We start from the raw sequence: 13,587 nt of genomic DNA, 5'->3' as shown, positions 1-13,587 counted from the left end.
AACATTGGTTGAACAAGGATGTCCCCCTCGGTTCCCTCATGACTTGGAATGAGGTAACTACGACGTTCCTAGGAAGGTTTTACAATCACAAGAAAACCGCCGAGGCTCGCTCAAAGATTCAAAGTTTCCGCCAAAGAGGTGGAGAGTCTCTTTGTGAGGCATGGGAGAGATTAAAGAGTTACAAAGGCAATGCCCACACCATGGGATTCCTAATTGGCAAGTTCTCCAAACATTCTACGGAGGACTCTCCCCTCAAAGCAAGACTAGCCTTGAGGCCGGAGCCGGAGGCCCAATCATGAACAAAAGGGAAGATGAAGTGGAGAGTATCATAGAAGATGTTGTGCGCAATTATGAGGATTGGTACGAAGGTGAGAGGGAAGCCAATTTTAGCAAAGGAACGGTACAATCCGTAGAGCAAACCAATTCCATCACAAATCTTTCCAACTAAATGGCAAAGATGGCTAAACAAATGGAGGAGTTCATGAAATCAAGTTCTCAAAATACTTCCTCCCCTCCTCCCAAGGGAGGCCATGGTATGAATCCTTCTACTTCTTCTCCCTCTAATTACAATGCCATGCCTCCCGGTTGTATGTTTTGTGATATATGTGGAGGCTATGATCATAATTCTTAACAATGTATGTCCATAAGTGAAGTTCCCCCTCCCCATGAAAATGATGATAATGTTGAAGATGTTAATGCCATGAATTTTGTGCCCCGTGAGGGAAATAATGGAATGCGGCCAAATTGGAATCAAAACCTAAACCGTGGTTGGAATCAAAACCAAGGTTGGAATCAAAATCAATGGAATCAAAGTGGTGGTGGTTATGATAACCAAGGCCAAGGTAGGGGAAACTCTTCCAATGACAATGGAAGAAGCTACTCAAACCAAAGGCCCAATTGGAATCAAAACCAACAATACTATTCCAACAACCAACAACGTTTTAATTCCAATCAGGGTTCCGGGGGTAATAGACCTCAAAATGCTTCTACTTTCTCACAAAATAGTAGACCCCCCGGTTTTGACCAAGTAAGGCCCCATTCTCAAATTCCCCCTACTTAACCCCTCCAAATAGAAGCCCCTCCGGATCCTAAAATGACTATGCTTCAAAATTTCTTTTAAAATCAAGAAAACCATAATAAGAGTCAAGAGGAAGAAAAGAAACAAATCAAGGAACACATGAAAATGCTTGAGACCCAAATCGCTCAAATTGCCCAATCAAGTTCTTCATCCTCCCCTTCTTCATCTTCTTCTTTACCTAGCCAAGGTGTCAACCCCAAGTCTATGTATGCCATTACTACTAGAAGTGGGAAGATCCTTGAGAGTGATCTAAATGTTGAGAAGAGTCCCGATGTGAGGATAGGACTTGAGGTTGAGGATGAGTCATCAAGAGAGAATGAGATTCTAGAGGGAAGTGCCGGAAAGAATGAGAGGGGTGAGAAAGAGAAAGAGAAGGAACCCGAAAAGGAGAGCACCAAAGATCAAACATCTTTAGCCCTTAATCTCCAACCTAGGAATGAGAGGTTACCTTTTCCCCAAAGATTTGCTAGGTCTAGGCTTGATGTCCAATTCGGAAAATTTTTAGATGTAGTAAAGAGCTTGCATGTTTCTATACCCTTTGTGGATGCTATGAAAGAGATTCCTCACTACTCTAAATTCCTAAAAGACCTTTTAAATGGAAGGAGAGAAGTTGAAACTATTAACCTAACCGCAAATTGTAGTGCTATTCTCTCTAGTAAGCTACCAACCAAATTGCAAGATCCCAGTAGTTTTTCCATCCCTTGTTCCATCAATGAGACTCATTTGGGGAAGGCTTTGTGTGATCTAGGTGCTAGCGTGATCTTAATGCCCTTTTCGGTTTACCAAAAGCTTAATGTGGGAAACCTTTCACCTACAAACATCACCCTCCAACTAGCGGATAGGTCCACAAAATTGCCTATAGGGAAAGTTGAAGACATACCCCTTAGAGTTGGTAAGTTCAGTTTTCCGGTGGATGAAGATGAAAGAATTCCTATAATTTTGGGTAGGCCATTCCTAGCTACTTCTAATGCAATTATTGATGTCAAAGAAGGTAAGATGACCTTGAAGGTTGACGATGATTCTATCGAATTTGATTTGAATAAGGTAATGAGACAACCTTCCTCTAGTAATGAATACTTTAGAATAGATACAATTGAAAACTTGATGAATGAGTTTAGATACCCTCATATGCATGCTTCTAATGATCTACTTGAGAATGTTTTGTTGAATGAGAATGAGGTAGGTGATCAAAAGTAGATGCAATTATATGAGGAAATGCTTGATGAGAAAGAGGAGACAACCCCCGACCAAGAGACGCTCCAAACATATGAAGTCTTCCAAGTTGAAGAGGAGGAAATCTCTAATGGTAAGGGAGCTCCGAAGGTAGAATTGAAACCACTACCTTCGAGCTTGAGGTTTGTCTTTTTGGATGCTAATGATACTTTTCCAGTCATTGTCAATGCTAACCTCACGGAAGAGCAAACCTCCTCATTGCTTAGTGTTTTAAAAAAGCATAAGAAGGCTTTGGGTTATACTCTTGATGATCTCAAGGGTATAAGCCCCTCCCTATGCATGCATAAAATCTATTTAGAGGAGGGTGCTAAGCCGTGTAGGCAACGACAAAGGAAGCTTAATCCTTCCATGCAAGAGGTTGTGAGGAAAGAGGTTTCCAAGCTACTTGAAGCAGGGATCATCAAAGCAATTGCTCATAGTGATTGGGTATCCCCGTTTCAAGTAGTGCTAAAAAAGGGAGGTATGACGGTACTTTTGAATTTATGGATGACTTCTCCGTTGGTGGAGGCACATATGACCAAAAAGATCAAGAAAAGACCACTTTCACTTGTCCCTACGGTACTTTTGCTTACCGTAGGATGCCTTTTGGTCTATGTAATGCCCAGGCTACCTTCCAAAGATGCATGATGTCAATTTTCAGTGACATGATCTAGGAAGAAATGGAAGTTTTTATGGATGACTTCTCCTTTGGTGGAGGCACATATGAGAAGTGCCTAATGAATTTATCTCGTTGTTTAGAAAGGTGTGAGAGTTCCAACTTGGTGCTTATTTGGGAGAAATGCCACTTCATGGTGGAAAATGGCATTGTTCTTGGCAATAAAATCTCCCAAGCGGGCATCGAAGTTGATGGTGCAAAGGTTGATGTGATCGAGAAGCTTCCTCCTCCCACAAATGTGAGAGAAGTGAGGTCCTTCCTTGGTCATGCCGGCTTTTACCGCCGCTTCATCAAAGATTTCTCTTTGATTGCTAAGCCTCTCACATCTCTCTTGCAACAAGATAAAGAATTTGTATTTGATGAAGCTTGTCATGAGTCATTTTGTAGGTTGAAAAAGGCTCTTTGCACTGCCTCCATTGTCCAAGGACCGGATTGGCCTCTACCATTCGAGCTAATGTGTGATGCGAGCGACGAGGCCATTGGATCGGTTCTAGGACAAAGAAAGGATGGGAAACTTCATGTTATATACTATTTGTCCAAGACCCTCAACGATACTCAACGGAATTATACAACTACCGAGAAAGAGTTCTTGGCGGTTATTCATTCATTTGAGAAGTTTAGAACCTACCTCATTGGTTCTAGGAAAATAGTGTATACCGATCACTCGGCTCTCAAATATTTGATAGGCAAGAAGGAGGCCAAACCGAGGTTGTTGAGATGGGTCTTGGTCCTCCAAGACTTTGATTACGAAATGAGAGATAAGAAGGGGGCCGAGAACGTGGTAGCGGACCACCTCTCTAGGTTGGGAGGTGCAAGAATACATGAAGAAGGTTTACCAATTGAAGATGCCCTAATGGATGATGTCTTATATGCTCTTGAGGCAAAATTGGACCCTTGGTATGCGGATATTGTGAACTACTTGGCTTGTAGTGCCATACCTCGGGATTTCACTCCTCAACAACACCGAAGGCTCAAGCATGAAGCAAGGAAGTATATATGGGATGACCCCATGTTGTTGAAGAGAGAGGTGGATGGACTTTTGAGAAGATGTGTTCCTAATGAAGAGTTCCAAGATGTGCTCTTAATGTGCCACTCATCCCCTTGTGGTGGTCCTACGAGTGCTCAAAATATCGCTTCCAAGGTTTTTCAATGCATGCTCTTTTAGCCCTCTCTATTCAAAGATGCTTGGCAATTTGTTAAGACTTGTGATAGGGTCCAAAGGACGGGGAACATATCAAGGCGTGATAAGATGCCCCAAAATCCGATTCTTGAACTAGAAATTTTTAATGTTTGGGAAATTAACTTCATGGGCCCTTTCATCTCATCCCAAGGAAACCGGCACATTCTAGTTGCCATTGATTATATTTCCAAGTGGGCGGAGGCCGTGGCATCTCCCACCAACGACTCAAAGGTGGTCATTAATTTGTTCAAGAAAATCATGTTCCCAAGATTCGGTGTTCCTAAGGCAATCATAAGTGATGGAGGCTCACACTTCAAGCACCATACATTCAACAAGCTTCTTTGAAAGTATGGTGTATCGCACAAGCGAGGCCTTGCTTACCACCCCCAAACAAGTGGTCAAGCGGAGGTCACAAATACGGAGTTGAAAGTCATCTTGGAGAAGATCGTTGCTAGAACAAGGAAGGATTGGTCTAGTAAGCTCATTGATTCATTGTGGGCATATAGGACCGCCTTCAAGACTCCTATAGGGACTACCCCCTATAAGCTTGTTTATGGGAAGAATTGTCATTTACCCGTAGAGATGGAGCACCGAACGCATTGGGCAATCAAGCAAATCAACTTTGATCTCCACAGTGCGGGTGAGCAAAGACTTCTAGAGCTTCATGAGTTGGAAGACTTGAGAATGAACGCATATGACAGTGCACGACTCTACAAAGCAAGAACCAAGGCATGCCACGACGCGCAAATTTCCAAGAAGGAATTTGTGGAAGGACAAAAGGTCCTACTCTACAATTCAAGACTCAAGCTCTTCCCCGGGAAACTGAGGTCTAGATGGAGCGGTCCATTTCAAGTATCCAAAGTCTTTACTTATGGCTCAGTTGAGGTATTCAATGACAAGTACCCTCCATTCGAAGTGAATGGGCACCGTCTCAAGCCATACTATGAGGGTCAACCAATTGAGAAGCCGGAAAATTTATCGCTCATTGATGTTTTCAAGTCACCATGATTCCATGCGAAGTACGTCAAGTTAGTGACGTTAAAGAAGCGCTTACGGGAGGCAACCCGGTTTCTAACCTCTCTGATTTTATTTTCTTTCAAATCGCTTTAACTAATCCATTTAACACTTTTCCCAATCAATTTTGATGTAGGTGTGATTGCGTGTGCCCACGAGGAAAGAGAGACAAGAGTAAAGCAAAAATGAGGAATTTTGAGTAATTGTGCTCGAATGAATACTAAAGAGACAGAACCTCAGCGCGATTTGGTCGCGGCTGAAGCGTGATCCGCAAGAGCAGAAAGGCGCGGGCGCGCCTAGTTTAGTCGCGGGCGCGCCTGTTATATGAATGTTAATTGCTCCCATTCCAAAAAGTAGGAGCGATTTAAGCGCGATTAAGGAGCGGCTCGCGTCAGAAAGCAGGAGCGGGCGCGCCTGTTTTAGGATCGGGCGCGCCAGCTCATTGGTCCTAATACTCACCCAATTCCAGAGAATAGGAGCGATTTTGTCGCGATTTGTGAGCGGCCCGCGATGCCAAAGTGGCGCGGGCGCGCTTATTTGGAGCGCGGGCGCGACAATAGCTTGGTTTGATTTCCAGGGGGTTGGAGCGATTTTATCGCGATTTAGGAGAGGGCCGTGTTCTCTTAGGCGCGGGCGCGCCTAGGACGCGCCTTCGTTGGGAGCGGACGCACCATTCTGGGTTTCAGAAAAAAATACGGTTCGTCTTTTATTTCCCCAATCTTCCCCAAACCCTCAGAAACGCAACATCACCCTTCTATCCCTTCGCGGCCGCTCCTCACCACCATACTCAAGATCATTTCTTCTTCCATCCTCTTCAATCAATCATGCTTAAGCTTCAATCATTCATCTTCTCCGTTTGTTCATCATCAAAGCAAGCAATTAGTCATCCTCAACGCCAACCGCGACGAACTCGTTTGCTACTCAAAACCCTAAACAATTTGTCACCGAAAACAACAATTTTTTGCATAAGGGTAAAGGTATTCAATTTCCTTCTTTAATTACTCTCTTTTGATTAATTTTTAAGCAAGGATTTTGATTATTCTAGGTTATTAGCGAAATTCGAATGATTATTGTTGAAATTACTGCTGGATTCTGTTGAAATTTTTGTTGTTGGTTATTATCTTAGGCTATATTCGTTGTGTTGGTTGGATTATTTTTGCTTGTGAACAGGTACATTGTAGTTTTGTGGAGGTTAGGGGTGGAAATAGCCGGAGTTGGCTATGAAAAGGAGTGAAAACAGAAAAAAAAAAAAAAAAAAAAAAAAGAGAGAGGTGGGCAGTCATGAGTCTAAGGATTGGGAAGAAGAGAAAAACTGCAAAGTCGGGACAATCGTCCCAAAACCCAGAGTCAGACCAACCCAATGCCTTACCCACCTTAAAATTCTTAAACAAAAGCCACTCCTCCATATACTCCGAGATGAAAAAACGTAAGTTGCGACCTTCTAGGCACTACCATCGTAGAGACATGATAAAACTCGAATAAATGATGATTTGTGGATTCTTTTTGACAACCTTCGACTAGTGTCATTTATAAACTCCTCATTCATGACCTACCAAGAACCCACATTAGAGTTTTCTCGTCTTTTCAAGTGGATAGTCTAGAAAATAACGACTTTCGAATTTCTTTCCATTTCTTCAACAACCCCCACACCATGTCATTGGCAGAGTTCAACCGAGCCCTCGACTTTCACCCTGATGCCGACATTCACTACCCTCTTTATGAGAGATTTAGGGAGTATAGTGAGTACGCTTGGTGGCGTTCCATTTTAGGTAAAAATGAGTTTTACACCCGGACTTCCATAGCCAGTGAGATTTGGCACCCTGCCCTTAGGATCCTACACCGTTTACTAGGGTATTCTATCATTAGTAAACAGGACCTAGGAAATCTGACTAAGGAAGAGGTCCTTTGCCTGTGGATAGCCACAAAGGGAGAGTATACAATGAGGTTGAATTTAGGTTTCCTCTTCATGCAAACATGCCAGGCCATAGCAAAGGGAAAAAGCCAGGGGATATACACTGCGGGGCGATGGTCACTAGATTGGTCACCAAGTTAGGATACACTGACCTTCTACCTCTATGCACGGCCGTAGTTAGTAGTGGGGATATTTACCTTGACTTGGACTAACTCCGCTGCTCTGATTTTATCACACCCACGACAAACCCCAATGCTTTGAGGTGGTTAGTTAGAGGAGCCCACCATTGTTTCCTCCCTAAGCCTCACTTCACCTCCCTCACGCGTCAGTCCTCCAATGTGTGGAGAGTTTTGAGAGATAGCGGGCAAGTGCCTGACGTTAATGGGGACGATGAGGTAGGGATAGGTAATGAGGAGGAGGTTCAGGAGCAGCAGCAGCAGCCGGTTTCCCAGCAACCCCCAGGTACAGGAACATTTCAGCTGTCTGATATAGCTAGGCAGTTGCAAGCAATTTATGAGTCACAGCAGGGCCACCATCTGCAACAACAGGCCCTCTATGACTTAGCTGTGGATAGAGGAGAGATTGCTCCCCCCGTGAACTACCCTAATTGGCCGCATCAGCACGACCCTGTTCCATCTTGGGGGGGGGAACAATCTCCCCACTTACCCCTACTAGCAAGGTCCTTCCGAGCCTAGTAGGGAGCTCTGCAGCTTCCCAGGGAACGGGCAGTACGATCATCGTGTGCCCGGCGGGTGTGACTTTAGAGGGGACCCTACTTACCCCTATGAGCATCCCGATCACCCCGCCCCTATGTATTCCTAGTTTGAGGACGCTCCCTTTGATCCTTTGCCTAGTTAGCAAGAGGATCTTTACAGAGGTCGATATGGTTAGCCGCCGGGCATTGACGGTGGTCGGGGCCTTTTTGGCCCCCCTGGTGGCTTCACTTATGACGAGCCGCCACGTCAGCCTGACTCACCTAGTAAGCCTTGCTCTAGTGGCCAGTAGGCTACGTCCCTTGAGTATATCTCTCTCCCCTGCTTTTCTATGCTTATTTTGACGAGTAGGAGATATACTCTTGGTAGGGAGTGACCCGGCTGGGATTCTTGCTTGCCTGTCGGTCTTTCATTGTTTTACTTGTACCTTTATGCTGCTGCTGATTTGCATGACTCCTGTCTTTCGTTGGTTTTTGCCCCTGTTTACTGATATGGTTGTTGAGTTTTTGATGTGTCTGATGATGATGCTGCTTTGGGGACGCTTCTCTCGGTTTGATGGATACCGGCGAGTCCGTCCCCCCCCCCCCCGTTTCTCCTGACGATGATGATGATGATGATGATCGCTGGTATTCGCCGACATGGCGATGAACCGGCGTGTGAATATATGGTTCGATGATTTCTGAGTTTATTTTCTCTTTATTTGGATACTCACCCCTTCTAGGACGCATGCTTTCACTTTGGATATACTCACTTGGGCGTCATTTCGGTGAGATCTTTTTTTTTTATTTTCTCTCTCTATTTTTCGTTTGTGTGCTTTAGGGTAGCCTTAGTTTAGATTGGAGTTGAATGGTTCGAGGTTGTATGCTCTTGATTCTTCGGAATCTGGTGATCGTTGGTATTGATGCTGAACGACCCTTGTTTGACGATTGGGAATTATTTGCTTGCATGCCTTTTGCCTTTATACTCCTTTGTTTTGTATAGGATTTTTCTTTTGCTCAAATCTAATCATGTGATTGTTGTATATTTTGTGTTTATTGTGAGCAATAATTGATGGATTGCATTCTTGAATGACTTTCTTCCTAAGGATTAAGAGTTTCCACGTTCTTGGATTGTCATTGGTTGACTCTAAGATATGTCTATGCTAGGCTAGTTGTGCTAGAACTCGTAAGGCCCACCGAACCCAAATTCACTTGTTTGTGGTAAGAAGGTGTTTCCCTCGTTGGGGGATTGGAAGCCCTAAAGGTAGTTTTTGTAACCCGACGTGAGTTTTCTTGTTCAAGCCTCCAACACTTATTGTATGAGCGGCATAGGATCCTTACCAAGGCATGCTTCGATCGAGAATTTGATGTCTAGCTACCCGAGATCGCGACCGAACTATATCTAGGGAGGACAAAGGCATTTTCTTCGATGACTATTTTGCTTTCCTAGGGTTTAGCTTTTAATTTGTTGCTTCCTTGTAATTTCATTTGCATATCCCCCTTGCTAACCATGTTGAGCCTACATCTCCTTGTTCATAGCATCTTACAAACCCTATGGCCCTTTTATTTCATTTTTCCCCCGTAGAATTGTGAAGTTTGAGCCAAGAAAGTTTGTTGTGATTTTGGTTTGATAAGTTAGAAGATGATGGTTTGGTATGGAAAGTAAGGTTGTCTTCGATATTTTTGGTGGTTAATAAAGGCAAATGTGAATTCCGGAAAAAGCCGTCCATAGTTATAAAAGGCACGGCCAAAGTAATCCAAGGTTGACAACAACATGAGCTACAACAAAAAAAAAAAAAAAAAAAAAAAAATAAATAAATTAAAATTTTTGCCAATTTGCAATCAGTTTTTGATGTAGTGTCCTCCCTAGTTTGCGCATTGAGGACAATACTCAATTCAAGCTTGGGGGAGAGATTCTACGCATTTTATTTATAGTTTTGGGAGATTGTGCTGAAAAAGCTTGGGGGAGATGTATTTTTGTTTGGAAATTGGTGATATTCTACGTTGTTTTCGAGAATTGGCACCATTCTTTGCTTCACAGTTAGGATTTACCACCAAATTTTCATATTTTTTTTCCTCACCTTTACCTCCTAGCCTACATTACAACCCCTTTAAAAGTCCTTTCGACTTCGATTGGTTGAGTCACTAGTCGGTGGAGGGAGCTAGATTTCAATCATATGGAGAGAGCATGACTTGGTAAGATGTTGGGTCACCCTTGTTTCATTTGTTTCGGCTCCTTCGTGGAGTCATGAGATGCTACCTTGTAGGGTGGATTTGAATCCAGATGAGGGAACGCGGTAAGAATGTATGGAATGCGGGTGGAGTGGAGCAAGTTAGAGTTCTCTATGCTTAGCATAACTTATCTTTCAATCAACCATTGGAATCTAAAAACTTGCTTACTCTTAGTACTTAGAAAGATTGTCATCCATCTATGCATGTCTTTTCATTATGCTCTTCATTTCCATGTTTTATTCCGTGCTTTTAGTTGATTTTCTTCTTTATTTTCTCCTTTGTTTGGGTTTGTTTTGAGCATGTTGCCAAGAGTTGTGGGTTAAACTCTTTGGAAACCCCCACGAGAGCATACTCGTCCTCATTGGCGACTTTGAGGTTTAAATGGCTTGTTGTTTATGCTTAAAACAACCGTGATTCCTACGAAAGTGAGTTAGTGTAAAGTCGCACTATCGTCACAATTTAGTTCACGTCATTCAACCACAACATGCATATGGCCATAAAAATGGAGTGGCTAATAAGTATAAGCACAAGGAAGATTTAATCACAAATATTCCAAATTAACCTAGCCTAGCATACATCAAACTCAAAGCATATCTTCACCAAACCCCTAGCAACAAGAAACTACTCACTAGTCATAACTACAACAAAATCATACTAAGCAACATTATAACCAATGGAATAGTAAGAAAGACAAAGTTTTTATCAACTAAACTAACAAAGGTAGAAACTTTAATCATAAAAACAAGAGAAAATAGATAAATGTACCAAAACCTTCATTGAAATCCAAATAAAGAGCCATACATCATTCAATCTCCAAGCTAGACCATACATCAATGTTGAAAAATTACTTCTTCAAAAACTAAGAGTAAAACTAATGTTGATAGGCAATGAAAATTACACTAAAAACTATCAAGATTGTTCAATACAAAAGTGGCTAAAACAAAAAACCTAGAAAAATTCCTTAAAAGCTCTCCTCTAAGGTTTCTATGCTCAAATAATATCTCTATGATAGAATGTTGTCCCTAGTTAGCCGTTTTGCCTCCCCTTTTGTTAATTTGGGCTGAAACCAGGATTTGAATCAGGAGCAGACAGGCGCGCCCACGCCTAACAATGGCGCGCCCGCGCTTTAAATGATGGCGCGGCCGCTCCTAGAAATGCGCGCCCGCTCCAAAGTGGGTATTTAATGGTTTGTCTAGCTCATCAACGTGCCCGCGCTCAAGGGATGCGCGCCCGCGCCATTTGCCTGGTCTGGATTTCTTCCCGTTTTTCCCTTGTTCCTTCCATCTCCGAATCAACGGCATACACCTGCAATCATGGAACAGGAAAGCAAGGCGTAATACAACGAAAGGGGAGGGGAGCATAGACTACTTAAACCATATGAGTACACATTACGCGCCACAAAGGTAGAATACTCGAACTAGGCGGATCATAGCAAAAACATACTAAAATAGACCGAATTATTACTAAAACTACTAGAAAAGACTGTCCTAAGAGCGACATAATTGTCACTCATCATTTCTATAATGTTGCGATGATTTGTTAAGTTCACTTAAATCAGCCAACATAGAAACCCTAGGTCCCTTAATAATATTGAGCTAAAATTTGTCGTTCCAAGAACAACACTTACCGAACTAATGCGCGTACGTGATGGATTACGCTAAAGCCAGGCATCAGTACTTCCCTAGGAACGTAAGGTATACTAGGTATACAAGTTGTCTTGGTTATGCTCAACGATATCAGTAAGGAGTCCTCAGATGTCGTGGCAAAAGAGATAAAATGTCAGGAATGCATTAGATTCGACATTTTATCAAACCGAGAGTAGCTTGGAGCTATTAGCAATTGGATTGCTTACCTTAAGATATTTAATGGTTAAGACAAGCCAAAGCATGCTTAACCATTTCTCGATCTTTGGGGTCTCGGAATCATTTTATTCTCGCCCATAAGGGACATTATTAAAATGCGTGGATAAAATGTTCAATAAGTTTGAATATGTGCATGAACGCTTTAAATTTCAACTTATTGATGTATGAATGGTTTTTCACTTCAAATTCTTTCAATTGTAGAAATCATGTCTGCAAGTAACTCAAACAACAACCAAATGTGCCCGGAACTCCCCGAAAAGTTGGCCTTTCCCTTAAACTTGGTCAACTTTAAGGAATGGGAGGAGGAACTCAGGAGAACTCTCCGGAATTGTTCCTTGGAGTATACTCTTGATACTCCCATTCCAAGCTTCTTTGCCAAAGGGATCATGACCGACGAGGCTCATGAAGAATGGTCTTCCAATTGCAAAAGGATCTCACGACTCATGGCAAATTCCAACCCGAAAGATTGGCAGGAAACTCTTTCCTCCTACCTTCCGGATATGTTCCTCAAAGCACTTGAAGACGTTGTCAATGTAAGAGTCACCAAGAGTGACAATGGAAACTTTGATGGACTCGTGTTTGACTTGACTAGGTCACTCTCAAACATGAGGATAAAGCCACCAAACATGGAATGTCTTGTTAAGGAAAGGCGACGACTTTGGACCAAGGTCTACAATGCTAAATTGAGACCCGGCATGCCCCTCCGACCTCATGTGCTTTGTATGACTAGGCTCTTCAAACACATGAAGCTTCTCGGAATTCCATTGGAAGACGAGATGGCGGGGCATATCTTGCTTGCTTCACTCCACTCGGGCTATGACACACTTAGAGTGCATATTGCTGCGGGAAAGGAGACACACTCCCTCAAGGAGGTGGTGCAACTGCTTAGCCAAGCCACTGCCTATGGAATGACCAAAAGGCCCTTGAGAGCTAAGAAGAAGGAGTTCAAGAAGGTTAAGGAAAAGATGAGATGCTTCCATTGTGGCATGCAAGGCCACTACAAGAGGGAATGCATACTCGTCAAGGAAGAGGGGATCACTCCGACTACCTTAGGTATCTTCCTTAACACTTGTGGATTAAGCTTATCATAAGGTAATGGATACCAAGTATGACTCAATTAATGTTGCCTTTTCAGGGACCAAGTGAGAAGCTTATCAAGTGTTGGTGCAAAAGAAAGGAGACGACGAAGATGGTTTTTCGGTCGTGCTTGCATGCACTCTTTTGTCTATGAAATGTAATTAAACTATTTCTAGTTTTCATCATGCTTTGAACATACTATGATCCATGGTGTTGGACACCTAGGAATTTCAAATGTAAGACTTTTGACAATAGTTGTTTCAAGTTAGTCTTACAAAGTTATGTTAAATTAAATTGCATGTTTTACATAAGATTAGACAAAAGTTGATACCACCAGCTAAGACCATCGAGTCGAATCAAACCTACTTGTGGCATTGTCGTCTTGGCCATATTAACATTAAACGCATCAAGAAACTTCTTCAAGAAGGTGTTCTTGACTCATTCGACTTAGAGTCGTTTGAAAATTGCGAAGGATGCTTATTAGGCAAGATGATAAAACAGCCATTCTCCAAGTTGGGAGAAAGGGCAAGTGACTTATTAGGTCTAATACACACGGATGTATGTGGACCTATGAGCACATCCGCTAGGAAAGGTTACCGATATTTCATCACTTTCACCGACGATTATAGTAGATATGGCTATATCTATTTAAT

The 13,587-nt window shown here is 42.6% G+C and overlaps 2 protein-coding genes across 2 annotated transcripts; both read left to right on the top strand.

Annotated features, from left to right (window-relative positions):
* The first annotated feature begins 1,177 nt into the window (after positions 1-1,177).
* On the top strand, positions 1,178-2,275 carry LOC110697624. Its single transcript, XM_021875008.1, has one exon. It carries the CDS (start codon positions 1,178-1,180, stop codon positions 2,273-2,275), a length of 1,098 nt encoding a protein of 365 aa, XP_021730700.1.
* Positions 2,276-5,154, top strand: LOC110697623. The gene is made up of 3 exons (XM_021875007.1): positions 2,276-2,570; positions 3,050-4,052; positions 4,653-5,154. Exons 1-3 carry the CDS (start codon positions 2,276-2,278, stop codon positions 5,152-5,154), a joined length of 1,800 nt encoding a protein of 599 aa, XP_021730699.1.
* Positions 5,155-13,587: the final 8,433 nt, after the last annotated feature.

This window comes from Chenopodium quinoa, unplaced genomic scaffold (assembly GCF_001683475.1).
Source record: "Chenopodium quinoa cultivar QQ74 unplaced genomic scaffold, ASM168347v1, whole genome shotgun sequence".
Lineage (NCBI taxonomy): Eukaryota > Viridiplantae > Streptophyta > Magnoliopsida > Caryophyllales > Amaranthaceae > Chenopodium > Chenopodium quinoa.
The sequence above is the reverse complement of the archived record's forward strand: the minus strand, read 5'-3'. Positions and strand labels throughout refer to the sequence as shown.

Excerpts from the sequence above, each read along its gene's own strand:
- LOC110697623 (XM_021875007.1), top strand. The coding sequence starts at position 2,276 with ATGCAATTATATGAGGAAATGCTTGATGAGAAAGAGGAGACAACCCCC. Across the intron at positions 2,571-3,049 it reads TACTCTTGATGATCTCAAGG|AAAGGTGTGAGAGTTCCAAC; the intron begins GTATAAGCCCCT and ends CTCGTTGTTTAG. Across the intron at positions 4,053-4,652 it reads TTCCAAGATGTGCTCTTAAT|GACCGCCTTCAAGACTCCTA; the intron begins GTGCCACTCATC and ends GTGGGCATATAG.
- LOC110697624 (XM_021875008.1), top strand. The coding sequence starts at position 1,178 with ATGAAAATGCTTGAGACCCAAATCGCTCAAATTGCCCAATCAAGTTCT.